The sequence below is a fragment of the Rhinopithecus roxellana genome, chromosome 5 (assembly GCF_007565055.1).
Source record: "Rhinopithecus roxellana isolate Shanxi Qingling chromosome 5, ASM756505v1, whole genome shotgun sequence".
Classification (NCBI taxonomy): Eukaryota; Metazoa; Chordata; class Mammalia; order Primates; family Cercopithecidae; genus Rhinopithecus; species Rhinopithecus roxellana.
In genome coordinates this window covers 103652395-103671842 of record NC_044553.1, presented here as the reverse complement: position 1 = coordinate 103671842, position 19448 = coordinate 103652395, and the positions used below count along the sequence as shown (strand labels likewise).

The following is a 19448-nucleotide window of genomic DNA, read 5'->3' as shown; positions in this document are numbered from 1 at the left end:
CTGCGACTTTAAGCAAAACAACATATAGCAGGCCTTCAAATAATGTCATATCCTTCATAGTTTCATTATAAGGTTGACGATAAAATACAATTGGTTTCATTATATGTCATTTTCCTTAAATGGAGAGAGTCAGTGCTTATGAGGAAGAGTTTGAAATTGGAGAGAAGCTGGTCAGGGGACACAAAATTTCAGTTAGGAGGAATGGGTTAAAGAGAGCTATTGCACAACATAATGACTATAGTTAAGAACAACATGCTGTACACTTGAAAATTACTAAGAGAATAGATTTTAAGTGTTCTCAGCATGAAAAACTGGTATGTGAAGTAATGCATGTTTTAATTAGCTTGATTTAGCTATTCCACAATGTTTACATATATCAAAATGTGTTGTATACCATAAATACATACAATTTCAATTGATCAATTAAAAAAATAAATGTTTAAAAAAGAAATATATGAGAAATATACTTAAGACAGTCACTACTGTAGGACAGTAGAATAGTAATATATTATTAATTTTACAGTCTGCATTGGGGTTTAAAAGTTATGTCCACGAAGCGATGATTAAATTTATTTAGTTAGTTAGTTAGTTATTTTTGAGACAGTGTTTTACTCTGTCACTGAGGCTGGAGTGCAGTGGTGCAATCTTGGCTCATTGCAGCCTCAAGTTCCTGGACTCAAGCAATCTTTCTACCTCAGCCTCCAAATAGCTGGGACTACAAGCATGCACCACCATGCCTGGCTAATGTTTTTTGTAAGGACAGGGTGTCATTATGTTAACTAGGCTGGCCTCGAACTTTGGGCTTGAGCAATCCTCCCCCCTTAGCCTCCCAAAGTACTGGGATTACAAGTGTCAGCCACTGTGCCTGGCTTATTTATCTTTTCACGCTATACTTACAATTGTGTCTACTTTGGGTATGATTTATTTTCAAAGAGATTTAGGATGAATTCCTGGAAAAAATGGTTTACGTGAAGTTTTAACAAACCTTCACTTTATTCCAATCCTATTTAACATCATATACCATTATCAGTATTGATGTCTTATCTCGTACTTCTAAAAAGCATATGCCAAGAAATTCTGTAGCAAACTTTTTACTGAATATGCTTTCCTAGACTTATTAATTACCTCTACCCCACCACTCATTGCAATCTAAATAGTGCTCATATATTAGTTTTCCTAGCTATTATCCATTTATTAGGCAATTTCTAACAATACTCTAAAATCTAAACAAAAGGCATAAAAGGTAGTTGATACAGTTTGCCTTTGTGTCCCCAACCAAACCTCATCTTGAATTGTAATCACTGGGTATTGAGAGAGGAACCTGGTGGGTGGTGATTGGATCATGGTGGCAGTTTCCCCTATGCTGTTCTAGTGGTAGTGAGTTCTCATGAGAGCTGATGGTTTTATAAGTGTTTGACAGTTACTCCTTCACATGCTCACACTCTCTATTGCCTGCTGCCACATAAGATGTGCCTGTTTCCCCTTCTACCATGACTGTAAGTCTCCCGAGCCCTCCCCAGTCATATGGAACTGTGAGTCAATTAAACCTCTTTTCTTTATAAATTACCCAGTATCAGTATTCTTTATAGCAATGTGAAAACAGACCAATACAGTAGTCAATCAAATCTTATAAAAGATTTGTAAAGAGTCCTAAACTTCCTTTCAAAAACAGTGTGTTAATAACCCTGTTTCAAAGCTTATTAGTGAAGTACGAAGAGCTTTGATATCAGACAACAGAGTATCAAGTGAAATGGCTGATCATATTCAGTTGGTTACATTTAGTAATAGTTTTAGATAAACTGAGGACAGGATTTTCAGTAAAACCCTGGGGCAAAAACAAACAAACTGAGAAGAAAGAGGAGGAGAAGGAAGAGGTAAAGGAGAAATGTTGGGTAAAGTTTTACTTTTAAAAACATTTCTCACAAAACCAAATATGAGTTGAATACATACAACTGTACTCTGAGGTTATCTCTGTAGCTACAATGACTTTTCAATGGCTGTGTGAGCTACAGCAAAATGGTGGTGTAAATTTTAAGTTGTGGACCATGAATATCATTCTACGATATCCCTTACAGATTCTAAGGTAGCAAGATTTATTTCAATTAAATACCACTTATTTGCTACATTAGTTTTAGCCCGAATGTATGGGATACAGCATGTTATATTTTAAGTGCTATGTATGTATGTATGTATGTATGTATGTTTTTCTGAGACAGGGTCTCACTTTGTCACTCAAGTTGGAGTGTAGTGGTGTGATCACAGCTCACTGTAGCCTGGACATCCCAGGCTCAAGCAATCCTCCCACAGTAGCCTCCTGAGTAATTGGGACTATAAGCACATGCCACCATGCCTGGCTAATTTTTAAATTTTTGGTAGGGGGTCTTGCTATGTTACTCAGGCTGGTCTCAAACTCTTGGGCTAAAGCAATCCTTCCACCTTGGTCTCCCAAATTGCTGGGATTACAGGCATAAGCCACCACACCTGGCCTGGAATAATTTCTATTTTATTTTTTCTTCTCCCTCAATCAATATAAACATTCTATCTGAGTCCATGTACTAAGGGCCTTGAAATATAATTTTACCAATGTAAACAAACACAGAAATCTTTCAGTTTGTTATATCCCTTGATACGGTGTGGCTCTGTGTCCCCAACTAAATCTCATCTCAAATTGTAATCCACATGTGTCAAGGGAGGAACCTGATGGGAGGTGACTGGATTATGCGGAAGGTTTCACCTGTGCTGTTCTTGTGATAGAGAATGAGTTCTCACGAGAGCTGATGGTTTTAAAGTAGCACTTCCCCTTTGTTCGCTCTCTTGCCTGTAGCCATGTAAGATGTTCCTTGCTTCCCCTTTGCCTTTGCCACTATTTTAAGTTTCCTGAGTCCTCTCTAACCTTATGGAACTGTGAGTCAATTACACCTCTTTTGTTTAAAAATCACCCAGTCTCAGGTAGTATCTTTATAGCAGTGTGAAAACAGACTAATATATCCCTATTTTCTTGAAGGTAAATCCTTTGTTAAGACTGTAACCAATCAGAAATGAAAGTGAAGACATTACAACAGACACTTCAGAAATAAGAAGGATCATAAAGGACTATTATGAACAACTGTATGCCAACAAATTGGATAAACTAGAGGAAATGGATAAGTTTCTAGAATAAAACAGCTTACCAAAATTGAATCAGGAAGAAACAGAAAGTCTGAACAGACCAATAACAAAGAGATTGAAGAATTAATTAGAAACCTTCAACAAAAAGTCCAGAACTAGACAGTTTCACAGCTGAATTCAACCAAACGGTCAAAGAAGTATTACCAATATTTAAACTCTTACAAAAAATAGAGTGAGGGGGAATACTTCCAAACACATTTTATAAAGCCAGCATCCCCTCAATCCCTAAGCTAGACAACGATACCAGAAGGAAACAAAACTACAGGTCAATTTCTCTGATGAACACTGATGCAAAAATCCTCAATAAAATATTAGCAAACTGAACCAATCCAACAACATATCAAAAAGATTATACATCAAGACGAAGTGGGATTTATCCTTAGCATGCAAAGCTGATTTAATGCACACAAATCAATCGATGTGATACATCACATTAATGGAAAAAAAACTATGCGATCATGTGATCATCTCAATTGATGTAGAAAAAGCATTCAACTAAGTCCAACATCATTTATTGAGTAAAACTCTTGACAGTTTAGGTATAGAAGGAAAGTTCTTCAACACAGTAAAGGTAACTTATGAAAAACCCTTCACTAACATTATAAGCAATGAGGAAAAACTGAAGACTTTTCTTTTAACATCTGATACAGGGCAAGGATGCCCACTTTTGCTGTATCTATTCAAGATAGTACTGGAAGTACTAGCAAGAACAATCAGACAAGAAAAAGAAATCTAAGGCATCCAAATCAGAACAGAAAAAGTGAAATTATCTTTATTTGCAGATGACATGATCCGCTATGTAGAAAGCCTCAGAGATTCCATGAAAACAGTGTTACAACTAACATGAATTCAGTAACGGTGCAGGATACAAAATCAACATACAAAAATTGCTAGCAGAAAGCCTCAGAGATTCCATGAAAACAGTGTTACAACTAAGATATGAATTCAGTAATGGTGCAGGATACAAAATCAACATACAAAAATTGCTAGCAATTCTATATACAAATTATGACTTAGCTGAAAAATCAAGAAATGACTTAGCTGAAAAATCAAGAAAACAATTTATGATACTATAAAAATACTCAGAAATAAATTAACCAAGGAGGTGAAAGATTTATACTCTGAAAACTATAAAACATTGATGATAGAAATGTGAAACACAATGAAATGGAAAGATATCTTGGATTGAAATAACTAATATTGTTAAAATGTTCAAACTACCCAAAGAAATATACAAATTTAATGGAATCCCCATAAAAACTCCAATGGCATTTTTCACAGAAATAGAAAAATCAATTCTAAAATTCGTATGGAACCACACAAAAAAACCTCAAATAGCCAAAGCTAAACTGAGAAAAAAACCACAAAGGGGCATCATATTCCCTGATTTAAAATTATATTACAGGCTGGGCACAGTGGCTTACGCCTATAATCCCAGCACTTTTGGAGGCCGAAGAGGGATTGCTTGAGCCCAAAAGTTGGAGACCAGCCTGGGAAACATGGCAAAACCCCATCTCTTCCAAAAATACATAAATGAGCCAGCACGGTGGCGAGTGCCTATAGTTACAGCTACTCAGGAAGCTGAGGGAGAATCACTTGAGCCCAGAAGTTGAAGCTACAGTGAACTGTGATTGGGCACCACTGCATACCAGCCTGGGTGAAAGAGTGAGACCCTGTCTAAAAAGAAAGAAATATTACATTATATTATATTATATTATATTATATTATATTATATTACAAAGCTACAGTCATCAGAATGGTATGGTACTGGCATAAAAACAGAAGCATATGCCAGTGGAACAAAACAGAGATCCCAGAAATAAATTCAAACGCATACAGTAAACTAATTTTTCACAAGGGCACCAAGAAGATCAACAGGGAAAGGATAGTCTCTTCAACAGGGTCTTGGGAAAATGGCATTTCCACATGGAAAAGAATAAAACTGGATCCTTATCTTACACCATATACAAAAATCAACTTAAAATGGAGAAAAGACCAAAATATAAGAACATGAAACCTAGAAGAGGATATAGAAGAAAAGCTCCTTGATACTGGCCTTGGCAATGATTTTTTTGGACATCACATCAAAAGCTCAGGCTACAAATGCAAAAATAAATAAATGGTACTACATAAAACTAAAAAGCTTCTGCAGAACAAAGGTAACAGTCAACAAAATGAAAAGGCACCCTACAGAGGGAAAACATTTGCAAACTGCTTATCTATTAAGGGATTAATATCTAAAATTTATAAGGGTCTTATAAGTCAATAGCAGAAAAATAAATAACCTGATTCAAAACTGGGCTAAGGACCTAAACAGACAGTTATTCAAAGATGACATAAAAATGGTGAACTGGTATATGAAAAGGCTCAGCAATCACATTAATCATCACAGAAATGCAAATTAAAACCACTATGAGATATCACTTTATACTCATTAGAATGCTACTGCCAAAAAGGTAAGAGATAACAAACATTGGTAAAGATGTGGAGAAAGGGGAACACTAGCACACTGTTGGTAGAAATGTAGACTGTACAGCAATTATGAAAAAAAAGGAGGTTCTTAAAGAAATTAAACATAGAACTACCATATTACCTAGCAAACCTTTTTCTGGGCATATACTCAAAGGAGACTAAATCACTACCTCCTCAGGATATCTGCATTCCTATGTTCACTGCAGTATTATTCACAATAACCAAGATATGCAAAACTGTCCATCAATGTACAAACTGATATGTGGTATTATGCATACAATGGAATATTATTCAACCTTAAAAAAGGAGATTCTGCAACTTCCTACACATGAATGGACTTGGAGGGCATTATGTGTCCTAAGTGAAATAGGCCACACACAGAAAGAAAAAATATTGCATGATATCACTTATATGTGGAATCTAAAAAAAATAAGGAGAAAACATACAGAGATAGAGAATAAGACTGGTTACCAGGGGTGGAGAGGGGTATGAAATGGGGACACGGAGCTCAAAGGATACAAAGTAGTCAATATGTAAGTTGAACAACTCTAGGGATTTAATGCACAATAAAAATTGTACGGTATTTGGGATTTTGCTAAATAAGTAGATTTTAGCTGTTCTTGTCATACACACACACAAAAAAGCTAGGTGAGCTGATAGATATGCTAATTTGCTTCAATATAGTAACCATTTTATTATCTATATGTATTCCACAACATCATGTTGTAAACCCTAAATACACACAATAAAGTTTTAAAAAAGACTGCAACCTTTAACCATATCATTGTTCCATGAAGAAAACATAGTTTGCTATACAGCCAATCTATTTTCAAGACAGCACTGGGTGGAGTGGTGTACTATAACCAGAAACAGTGCTTGATCTCAATTTCTTACTTACGTATTTTAGGTATTAACTGCCTCAATTATGAGCATTTTAATTTGAAAGCACTTCTCAGCACTTACTTTTTTGGTCAAAGAATCATCAGAATCAGAAGGCATCCTTGTTGACACGTGAAATATTACTTCTACTGTAGAGGTAGCAAAATATGGAGTGGTCAATCCAGTGCTTTTGTTTTTTTGTAGTCCTCCCATAAAACCACAATGGTTTGTAAGATTTACCTAGAAGTAATGAAGAGCCACATAAATTAATTAAACAAAACCCAAACACAGTACTGAGAAAGACTCAAACTTCTTGCTTCAGAAAAAAAATTGGGAACAAAGTCTTTTGCGTGTTATCAACCAATACTTAATCTAGAATTGTTAGAAGTGATTTGTTTGTACTGGTACTTCTTAAGTATTGAGGATCTCTAATTAGTAGGAGTTAACTAGGAAAGGTATCAACTGCTGTGTACTATGCATCTTTTGTTAGCCTACTAGGTGTTAATGGTAAATTATAAAGGCTGTCAGAGAACACCAAGGCCAGGGAGAAAAAAATCAAGTATGGAAATAGTTTGGGGAAAAGTTAAAACAGTAATATCGTTTGACAAAATGATTAATTCAGTGTGTTGTATTTACTTATAAAACTGGCTTCCTGATCTGTTAGTACTTATCACAGTCCACAACAATTAGAAATGCAGAACTACAGTTTAATTACATTTAAAAACAACAAAGTGATCTGTAAAAAGATTTTAAAACAATTGTTATTTTCTGATTATAAATATAATACATGCTAACATCAGGGTTGTTGCACTGGATGATATTCCCCGGATCTGTGTGATGCACAGAAGCCAATTTGTGTTCATTGCAGAAAATTAGGGAAATAAAGGAGAAGAAAAAAAATTAAAAATCACCAGTATTTCCCTACTTAGAGAAAACCATCTGTATATATACTTTACAATAAAAATATGAGAATAACAGGTAAAATGGAGAATTACAAAAAAAATCCCTGCACCATGTGAACTGAACACATCTCAAATATCATTATCAGTTACTAATGGGTGAATACATATATGATTGTTAGATTTTTATGCCATTACTGTAAGATTACCTCAATCTCTTTCAGTTTAAAATTTACTTTTAACTCAGTAATACACTTACATAATTAAAAATTTTAAAGTATTAAAAAAGCAGTTCGGGGCAGAGCAAGATGGCCGAATAGGAACAGCTCCAGTCTCCAACTCCCAGCACGAGCGACACAGAAGACCGGTGATTTCTGCATTTTCAACTGAGGTACTGGGGTCATCTCACTAGGGAGTGCCGGACAATCGGTGCTGGTCAGCTGCTGCAGCCTGACCAGCGAGAGCTGAAGCAGGGCGAGGCAACGCCTCACCTGGAAGCGCAAGGGGGAAGGGAATCCGTTTTCCTAGCCAGGGGAACTGAGACACACAACACCTGGAAAATCGGGTAACTCCCACCCCAATACTGCGCTTTAAGCAAACAGGCACACCAGGAGAATATATCCCACACCTGGCCGGGAGGGTCCCACGCCCACGGAGCCTCCCTCACTGCTAACACAGCAGTCTGCGGCGATCTATCCGCAAGGCAGCAGCGAGGCTGGGGGAGGGGCGCCCGCCATTGCTGAGGCTTAAGTAGGTAAACAAAGCTGCTGGGAAGCTCGAACTGGGTGGAGCTCACAGAAGCTCAAGGAAGCCTGCCTGTCTCTGTAGTCTCCACCTCTGGGGACAGCGCACAGCTGAAGACCAACAGGGGAAGCAGCGGGGGCCGGTGCAGACGCGAACGACTCTGACAGCTTTGGGGAGAGCCGTGGATCTCCCAACGCGGAGGTTAAGATCTGAGAACGGACAGACTGCCTGCTCAGGTGGGTCCCTGACCCCTGAGTAGCCTAGCTGGGAGACATCCCCCACTAGGGGCAGTCTGACACCCCACACCTCACAGGGTGGAGTACACCCCTGAGAGGAAACTTCCAAAGGAAGAATCAGACAGGTACACTCGCTGTTCAGCAATATTCTATCTTCGGCAACCTCTGCTGCTGATACCCAGGCAAACAGGGTCTGGAATGGACCTCAAGCAATCTCCAACAGACCAATAGACAGTCCTTCTGACTGTCAGAAGGAAAACTATCAAACAGGAAGGACACCTATACCAAAACCCCATCAGTACGTCACCATCATCAAAGACCAGAGACAGATAAAACCACAAAGATGGGGAAGAAGCAGGGCAGAAAAGCTGGAAATTCAAAAAATAAGAGCGCATCTCCCCCTGCAAAGGAGCGCAGCCCATCGCCAGCAACGGATCAAAGCTGGTCAGAGAATGACTTTGACGAGATGAGAGAAGAAGGCTTCAGTCCATCAAACTTCTCAGAGCTAAAGGAGGAATTACGTACCCAGCGCAAAGAAACTAAAAATCTTGAAAAAAGAGTGGAAGAATTGACAGCTAGACTAATTAATGCAGAGAAGATCATAAACGAAATGACAGAGATGAAAACCATGACACGAGAAATACGTGACAAATACACAAGCTTCAGTAACCGACTCGATCAACTGGAAGAAAGAGTATCAGTGATTGAGGATCAAATGAATGAAATGAAGCGAGAAGAGAAACCAAAAGAAAAAAGAAGAAAAAGAAATGAACAAAGCCTGCAAGAAGTATGGGATTATGTAAAAAGACCAAATCTACGTCTGATTGGGGTGTCTGAAAGTGAGGGGGAAAATGGAACCAAGTTGGAAAACACTCTTCAGGATATCATCCAGGAGAACTTCCCCAACCTAGTAGGGCAGGCCAACATTCAAATTCAGGAAATACAGAGAACGCCACAAAGATACTCCTCCAGAAGAGCAACTCCAAGACACATAATTGCCAGATTCACCAAAGTTGAAATGAAGGAAAAAATCTTGGCCGGGCGCGGTGGCTCAGGCCGGGCGCGGTGGCTCAAGCCTGTAATCCCAGCACTTTGGGAGGCCGAGATGGGTGGATCACGAGGTCAGGAGATCGAGACCATCCTGGCTAACATGGTGAAACCCCGTCTCTACTAAAAATACAAAAAAGTAGCCGGGCGAGGTGGCGGGCGCCTGTAGTCCCAGCTACTTCGGAGGCTGAGGCAGGAGAATGGCGTAAACCCAGGAGGCGGAGCTTGCAGTGAGCTGAGGTCCGGCCACTGCACTCCAGCCTGGGTGACAGAGCGAGACTCCGTCTCAAAAAAAAAAAAAAAAAAAAATCTTAAGGGCAGCCAGAGAGAAAGGTCGGGTTACCCACAAAGGGAAGCCCATCAGACTAACAGCAGATCTCTCGGCAGAAACTCTACAAGCCAGAAGAGAGTGGGGGCCAATATTCAACATTCTTAAAGAAAAGAATTTTCAACCCAGAATTTCATATCCAGCCAAACTAAGTTTCAGAAGTGAAGGAGAAATAAAATCCTTTACAGATAAGCAAATGCTTAGAGATTTTGTCACCACCAGGCCTGCCTTACAAGAGACCCTGAAGGAAGCCCTAAACATGGAAAGGAACAACCGGTACCAGCCATTGCAAAAACATGCCAAAATGTAAAGACCATCGAGGCTAGGAAGAAACTGCATCAACTAACGAGCAAAATAACCAGTTAATATCATAATGACAGGATCAAGTTCACACATAACAATATTAACCTTAAATGTAAATGGATTAAATGCTCCAATTAAAAGACACAGACTGGCAAACTGGATAAAGAGTCAAGACCCATCAGTCTGTTGTATTCAGGAGACCCATCTCACATGCAGAGAGAGACATACATAGGCTCAAAATAAAGGGATGGAGGAAGATCTACCAAGCAAATGGAGAACAAAAAAAAACAGGGGTTGCAATCCTAGTCTCTGATAAAACAGACTTTAAACCATCAAAGATCAAAAGAGACAAAGAAGGCCATTACATAATGGTAAAGGGATCAATTCAACAGGAAGAGCTAACTATCCTAAATATATATGCACCCAATACAGGAGCACCCAGATTCATAAAGCAAGTCCTTAGAGACTTACAAAGAGACTTAGACTCCCATACAATAATAATGGGAGACTTCAACACTCCACTGTCAACATTAGACAGATCAACGAGACAGAAAGTTAACAAGGATATCCAGGAATTGAACTCATCTCTGCACCAAGCGGACCTAATAGACATCTATAGAACTCTCCACCCCAAATCAACAGAATATACATTCTTCTCAGCACCACATCGGACTTATTCCAAAATTCACCACATAATTGGAAGTAAAGCACTCCTCAGCAAATGTAAAAGAACAGAAATTATAACAAACTGTCTCTCAGACCACAGTGCAATCAAACTAGAACTCAGGACTAAGAAACTCAATCAAAACCGCTCAACTACATGGAAACTGAACAACCTGCTCCTGAATGACTACTGGGTACATAACGAAATGAAAGCAGAAATAAAGATGTTCTTTGAAACCAATGAGAACAAAGATACAACATACCAGAATCTCTGGGACACATTTAAAGCAGTGTGTAGAGGGAAATTTATAGTACTAAATGCCCACAAGAGAAAGCAGGAAAGATCTAAAATTGACACTCTAACATCACAATTAAAAGAACTAGAGAGGCAAGAGCAAACACATTCAAAAGCTAGCAGAAGGCAAGAAATAACTAAGATCAGAGCAGAACTGAAGGAGATAGAGACACAAAAAACCCTCCAAAAAATCAATGAATCCAGGAGTTGGTTTTTTGAAAAGATCAACAAAATTCACAGACCGCTAGCCAGACTAATAAAGAAGAAAAGAGAGAGGAATCAAATAGACGCAATAAAAAATGATAAAGGGGATATCAACACTGACCCCACAGAAATACAAACAACCATCAGAGAATACTATAAACGCCTCTACGCAAATCAACTAGAAAATCTAGAAGAAATGGATAATTTCCTGGACACTTACACTCTCCCAAGACTAAACCAGGAAGAAGTTGAATCCCTGAATAGACCAATAGCAGGCTCTGAAATTGAGGCAACAATTAATAGCCTACCCACCAAAAAAAGTCCAGGACCAGATGGATTCACAGCTGAATTCTACCAGAGGTACAAGGAGGAGCTGGTACCATTCCTTCTGAAACTATTCCAATCAAAAGAAAAAGAGGGAATCTTCCCTAACTCATTTTATGAGGCCAGCATCATCCTGATACCAAAGCCTGGCAGAGACACAACAAAAAAAGAGAATTTTAGACCAATATCCCTGATGAACATCGATGCAAAAATTCTCAATAAAATATTGGCAAACCGGATCCAGCAGCACATCAAAAAGCTTATCCACCATGATCAAGTGGGCTTCATTCCTGGGATGCAAGGCTGGTTCAACATTCGCAAATCAATAAACATAATCCAGCATATAAACAGAACCAAAGACAAGAACCACATGATTATCTCAATAGATGCAGAAAAGGCTTTTGACAAAATTCAACAGCCCTTCATGCTAAAAACGCTCAATAAATTCGGTATTGATGGAACGTACCTCAAAATAATAAGAGCTATTTATGACAAACCCACAGCCAATATCATACTGAATGGGCAAAAAGTGGAAAAATTCCCTTTGAAAACTGGCACAAGACAGGGATGCCCTCTCTCACCACTCCTATTCAACATAGTCTTGGAAGTTCTGGCTAGGGCAATCAGGCAAGAGAAAGAAATCAAGGGTATCCAGTTAGGAAAAGAAGAAGTCAAATTGTCCCTGTTTGCAGATGACATGATTGTATATTTAGAAAACCCCATTGTCTCAGCCCAAAATCTCCTTAAGCTGATAAGCAACTTCAGCAAAGTCTCAGGATACAAAATTAATGTGCAAAAATCACAAGCATTCTTATACACCAGTAACAGACAAGCAGAGAGCCAAATCAGGAATGAACTTCCATTCACAATTGCTTCAAAGAGAATAAAATACCTAGGAATCCAGCTTACAAGGGATGTAAAGGACCTCTTCAAGGAGAACTGCAAACCACTGCTCAGTGAAATAAAAGAGGACACAAACAAATGGAAGAACATACCATGCTCATGGATAGGAAGAATCAATATCGTGAAAATGGCCATACTGCCCAAGGTTATTTATAGATTCAATGCCATCCCCATCAAGCTACCAATGACTTTCTTCACAGAATTGGAAAAAACTGCTTTAAAGTTCATATGGAACCAAAAAAGAGCCCGCATTGCCAAGACAATCCTAAGTCAAAAGGACAAAGCTGGAGGCGTCACACTACCTGACTTCAAACTACACTACAAGGCTACAGTAACCAAAACAGCATGGTACTGGTACCAAAACAGAGATATAGACCAATGGAACAGAACAGAGTCCTCAGAAATAATACCACACATCTACAGCCATCTGATCTTTGACAAACCTGAGAGAAACAAGAAATGGGGAAAGGATTCCCTATTTAATAAATGGTGCTGGGAAAATTGGCTAGCCATAAGTAGAAAGCTGAAACTGGATCCTTTCCTTACCCCTTAAACGAAGATTAATTCAAGATGGATTAGAGACTTAAATGTTAGACCTAATACCATAAAAACCCTAGAAGAAAATCTAGGTAGTACCATTCAGGACACAGGCATGGGCAAGGACTTCATGTCTAAAACACCGAAAGCTACGGCAGCAAAAGCCAAAATTGACAAATGGGATCTAATTAAACTAAAGAGCTTTTGCACAGCAAAAGAAACTACCATCAGAGTGAACAGGCAACCTACAGAATGGGAGAAAATTTTTGCAACCTACTCATCTGACAAAGGGCTAATATCCAGAATCTACAAAGAACTCAAACAAATATACAAGAAAAAAACAAACAACCCCATCAAAAAGTGGGCAAAGGATATGAACAGACATTTCTCAAAAGAAGACATTCATACAGCCAACAGACACATGAAAAAATGCTCATCATCACTCGCCATCAGAGAAATGCAAATCAAAACCACAATGAGATACCATCTCACATCAGTTAGAATGGCAATCATTAAGAAGTCAGGAAACAACAGGTGTTGGAGAGGATGTGGAGAAATAGGAACACTTTTACACTGTTGGTGGGATTGTAAACTAGTTCAACCATTATGGAAAACAGTATGGCAATTCCTCAAGGATCTAGAACTAGATGTACCATATGACCCAGCCATCCCACTACTGGGTATATACCCAAAGGATTATAAATTATTCTACTACAAAGACACATGCACACGTATGTTTATTGCGGCACTATTCACAATAGCAAAGACTTGGAATCAACTCAAATGTCCATCTGTGACAGACTGGATTAAGAAAATGTGGCACATATACACCATGGAATACTATGCAGCCATAAAAAAGGATGAGTTTGCATCCTTTGTAGGGACATGGATGCAGCTGGAAACCATCATTCTTAGCAAACTATCACAAGAAGAGAAAACCAAACACTGCATGTTCTCACTCATAGGTGGGAATTGAACAATGAGATCACTTGGACTCGGGAAGGGGAACATCACACACTGGGGCCTATCATGGGGAGGGGGGAGGAGGGAGGGATTGCATTGGGGAGTTATACATGATATAAATGATGAATTGATGGGTGCTGACGAGTTGATGGGTGCAGCACACCAACATGGCATAAGTATACATATGTAACAAACCTGCACGTTATGCACATGTACCCTAGAACTTAAAGTATAAAAAAAAAAAAAAAAGATAGATCTAAAAAAAATAAAATAAAATAAAAAAGCATACCAAAATTCTTCCTTCCATGTCTCTCATCTGCAACTACTCAGTTACCTTCTCAGAAAGCAATTTAAGTATCTTTAGAAAAATATTATCTGCATATATAAATTCTTATATGTTTAGGTGCACACATCCATGCATGTTTGTGTGCACATACACACAGTACATGCATATAAAACATTTGGCATCTTGCTTTTGGAATTAATATATCTTGAAAAATACTCCTTATTAGTAAGTAAAGAGTCCTCATTTTTGGTTCCTGGCTTCACAGAAGTTCATTTTACTGATGTACAGTAATTTAGTTCCCTACTTGAAGGATATTTAGGTTGTTTTCTCTCTTTTGCTATCACAGTCAATGCTGCAGCAAATAACACTGAACTCATATCATGTTCCATTTGTGAAAGTAGAGCTACGGACAAATAGTTATACGTGAAACTTTAAGTCAAAGGGCATGTGGACTTCTAATTCTAAAACACACTACCAAGTTGCCCTCCACAGATGCCACCAACAATGTATGAGGATGCCTGTTTCCCTCATATCCTTTCAGATACAGTATATTATCAACTTTATGATCTTGGCTAATCTGATAGGTGACAAATGGTATCTCCAGGTAGATTTTTTGTTTTGTTTTACTTTAGTTCGGAAAGTTACTTATTTTCAGGTAAATTCTCTGATAACATAAAGGAGAAAGTCTCAGTTTAGTGTTCCTTTGCTGTAAACACTTAACATTTGCTGATCTCCATTGTTTAAATTAAACATCTGGAGAGTCACACGAAGAAATGAAAAAATTAAAAAGAAATCCCATGTACACTTTACCCACAGCCCCCCGGTGCAAAACTCTATCACCACCAGGATGACACTGATATAGCTATGAGACCGAGCATGTTCAAAAATTCAAGGATCCCCCATATTGCCCTGTTATGTGAGCCATACCTACTTCCCTTCTACTGTATCCCCTCCTTAACCCCTGGCAATCACTCACTCATCTGTTCCTCACTTCTGTAACTATCATTTCAAGAATGTTATATGAATTGAAGGACATAGGATATAACCTTTTCAAGTGTTTGGAGATTTTCCTGTTATCTTTTTGTTAATGATTTCAAGTTTGATTCCACTGTTGTTCAAGGACACACTCTATTATTTCAATGCTTCTTAATTTGTTGAGGCTTGTTTTATGGCCCAGGGTATGATCTATCTTGGTATATGTTCTGTGGGAACTTGAAAATAACGTATATTCTGCAATTGTTGGGTGGAATATTTTACATACGTAGATTAGATCTTGTTGGTAGGTGCTGTTGTTGAATTCCTCCATGTACTTGCTGATTTTGTCTAGTTTTTCTCGTAACTGTTGAGGAGTGAAGTCTTCAACTGTAATTGTGAATTTCTCTATTTCTTCTTTCAGTTCTATTAGCTTTTGTGCCACATATTTTGTAGCTCTGTTGTTTGGCGCACACGCATTTAGCGTTGCTGTGTCTTCTTGGTGAACTGATCCTTTTATAATTATATAATGTGCCTCTGATCTCCAGCAATTTTCTTTGCTCTAAAGTTGATCTGATATTAATGCAGCCACTCTGGCTTTGCTTTGATTGATGTTTGCACAATATAACTTTTTCTATCTTTTAACTTTCTGCCAGTCTATATTGTTTTATATATAAATATATATATATATATATATATATTTTTTTTTTTTTTTTTCTTTTTCTTTGAGATGGAGTCTTGCTCTTGTCACCCAGGCTGGAATGCAGTGGCGTGATCTTGGCTCACTGCAACCTCTGCCTCCCGGGTTCAAGCAATTCTCCTGCCTCAGCCTCCTGAGTAGCTGGGATTCAGGTGCCCGCCACCATGCCTGGCTACTTTTTGCACTTTTGGTACAGAGGGGGTTTCACCATGTTGGCCAGGCTGGTTTCGAACTCCTGACCTCAGGTGACCAACCCACCTTGGCCTCCCAAAGTGCTGGGATTACAGGTGTGAGCCACTGCACCCAGACTATATTCTTGTATTTCAAGTGAGTTTCTTTTAGGTAACACATAGGTGGGTCATATTTTTTAATTCACTCTGCCAATCTCTTTTAATTGGTACATTTAGATTATTTATATTTCATGCAATTATTGACAGGTTAGGGCTTAAGCTTGCCATCTTATTTTCTGTTTTCTGTTTGTTTTCTATGTTTTTCATTTCTCTGTTTTACTTTTCCTGCCTCCTGTGGGTTACTTGAACATTTTCTAGAACTCTGTTTTCATCTATCATTTTTTTGAGTGTACATTTTTGTATACTTTTATAGTGGTTGCTCTATGTATTACATTACATATACATAGCTTATCACAGCCTACTAGTGTTGTCATTTTACCTGCTTAAGTAAAGTAACTCTACCTTACTGTATGTTCCTTTACCATCCCATTTGAAATATAATTGTCATAAATATTTCCTCTACATATATTTGAAAACACATCAGACAGTGTTATAATTTTTGCTTCAACAGTCAAAAATAATTAAGACAACTCAAGATGAGAAAGCACATTGATTATATTTACCCATTTTTTCTTGCCATGGTCTGCCTTCCTGATGTTTCAAAGTTCCTCCTTTTATCATTTGCTTTCTATTATTAATAGAACTTCTTTCAGTGATTGCTTTAGGGTAGGTCTGCTAGTAACAAGTTCTCTAAGTTTCTCTTCATTTGAGAATGTTGTGACCTTCTCTTCATTCCTGAAGGATATGTTTGCGAGCTGTCAGATTCTGGGTCTGCTGGGCACAGTGGCTCATGCCTGTAATCCTAGCACTTTGGGAGGGGGAGGCGGGAGGATTGCCTGAGGCCAGCAGTTTGAGACCAGCCTGGCCAACATGGTGAAACCCTGTCTCTACCAAAATTACAAAAAAATTTAGCTGAGTGTGGTGGTGCATGACTGTAATCCCAGTTACATTGGGAGGCTGAGGCACAAGAATCACTTGAACCCAGGAGGTGGAGGTTGCAATGAGCCAAGATCGTGCCACTGCACACTAGCCTGAACCACAGAGCAAGATTCCACCTCAAAACAAATAGACAAATAAACAAACAAACAAAAAAAAACAGATTCTGGGTTGACAGTTCTTTTCTTTCAGCACTTAAAAAAATGCTATGCCACTTCCCCTGGCTTCCACAGTTTCTGATAAGAAATTTGCTATCTTTCTAATAGTTTCCCCCCGACAGATAAGGTACACTTATTCTCTGGATGCTTTTAAGAATTTTTGTCTTTAGTTTTCAGAAATTAAATTATGATGTGTTACTATAGATTTCTTTTGATTTATCCTGTTTGGGTTTCACCGAGCTTTTTGAATCTACAGCTTTAAGTCTCTCACCAAATTTAGGAAGTTTTCAGCACTTTCTTCAAGTATTTCAAGTACTTTTTCAGACCAGGCTCTTTCTCCTCTCCTTCTTGACTCAGATAACAGAATGCTAGATTTTTTTTTGTTAATGTCCCTCAGGTCCCTGATGCTCTGTTCATTATTTTTAGGTTTCTTTTCTTTTCCTTTTTTTTTTCTTTTCTTTTCTTGAGACAGGGTCTGCTCTGTCACCCAGGCTGGAGAGCAGTGACATGATCTTTACTCACTGTAACCTCTACCTCCTGGACTCAAGCAATCCTCCCATCATCCTCCCAAGTAGCTGGGATCACAGGTGCCCACCACCACACCTGGCTAATTTTTGTATTTTTTTTGTAGAGAGGGGATCTCACTATGCCACCCAGGCTGGTCTCAAAACTCCTGGCTCAAGCAATCTCCAGCTTCAACCTTGCAAAGTGCTAGGGTTACAGGTGTAAGCCACCATGCCCAGCCTAAGTTTATTTTCTCTGCTGTCCAGGCTGTTTCTACTGTTTTATCTTCCAGTTTACTGATTCTTCTGTACCCCCATTCCCACTCCACTTGGTCGTTAGGTGCAACTACAGAGTCTTTTATTTCAGTTATTATATTTTGCACTCTAAAACTTTCATTTGATTGTTCTTTACATTTTCTATTTCTTAGGTGAGACTATTTTTCATTTGTTTCAGTTGTGTTACCAATTACTGAAGCATTTCTATCAAGGTTGCTTTAAATATTTGTAATCTTGGTGTGGGCATCTGCTGTTTTCCTAAAATTCAGTTTGAGATTTTCCTGGTTCTGGATATGATGCGTAATTTTTTACTGAAATGTACACATTTTCATGAGACTCTGGATCTTACTTAAAATTCTTGTTTTAGCTGGTTGTTTGAAGACTCTGCTGTACCAGGGAAAAGAGCAGAGAATCAGGTGAAAGTGCTGACTTGTTTCATGCCAGGTGGAGGTGGAATTATATGTTCTCTACTCAATTTCTGTTGACACCTGGGAAGCAGGGACGATCCTCATTACTGATATGCGGAGGCAGGAGTTCTAGCTTCCTATGTGATGTTCACTGACACAGCGGTAAGGGTGACCTCACTACTCCTGGGTGATGGTAAAAGTCCCAATTCTCCATAAGGCCTCCTCTGCAATGACTCCAGTGGAGAGCAGGTGCCTCAATAATATTGGTGGCGATGGAATTCTACGTTTCCCATGTAGTCTCCACTGACACTTAGGTGTGAACGGGAGACTCATTACCAACTGGTAGACATGAAAGTCTTGGATTTCTACTTGGCCTTCTCCGGCACTATTTGATACTATTCCAGTGTGGTGTCGGGGGCACCTCATTACAGCCTCATGAAGATGCAAGTCTAGGCTCTTTACCTGACCTTTGCTGTCAGGGTGGGGATGGGGTCAAGGAATTTTCTGTGGTGGTTGGCTGGAGTAGTGCAGTTATTATCTAAATGTTTTTCTGCCTTTTTAGGTTGCTCCTTTCCTGGTCCTTTAGCTAGAAAGAGCAGGCTTTGGTTGGTGCTTTTTGTCTGCACCCATTGGTGTTTCTAGGTTGCTGGCTTCTTCAACTCCAAGTCTGGGATATATGAGGCAAAAAAGAAAATCCAGAAAATGCACCACTATGTCATTCTTCAGTCCTAAAGTCCCTAGTTATTCTGTCTTCTCTCCATCTTTCAGAGTCTTCTTATGCTTGTTTTATATGTAATGTCTTATGCTTATTGTACTCAGTAGGAAGAATATAGAAAGTATATCTATTTGACTTTCCCAGAAGTGGAAATCTCCTCTGTACAATTTAATGGATTTCAGGATATTCACAGTTAAGTGCAATCATCACTACAGTCAATTATAGAACATTTTCATCACT

General features: G+C 38.7%; 1 protein-coding gene across 6 annotated transcripts in view; it reads right to left on the bottom strand.

Annotated features, from left to right (window-relative positions):
• RALGAPA1 (Ral GTPase activating protein catalytic alpha subunit 1) overlaps positions 1–19448 on the bottom strand; it is a 311458-nt gene that overhangs the window by 49700 nt on the left and 242310 nt on the right. For all 6 annotated transcript variants that reach the window (XM_030930785.1, XM_030930789.1, XM_030930788.1 and 3 more), the window contains exon 36: positions 6604–6759. In XM_030930785.1, coding sequence (XP_030786645.1) covers positions 6604–6759 — 156 coding nt within the window. The remainder of the gene's footprint in view (positions 1–6603; positions 6760–19448) is intronic.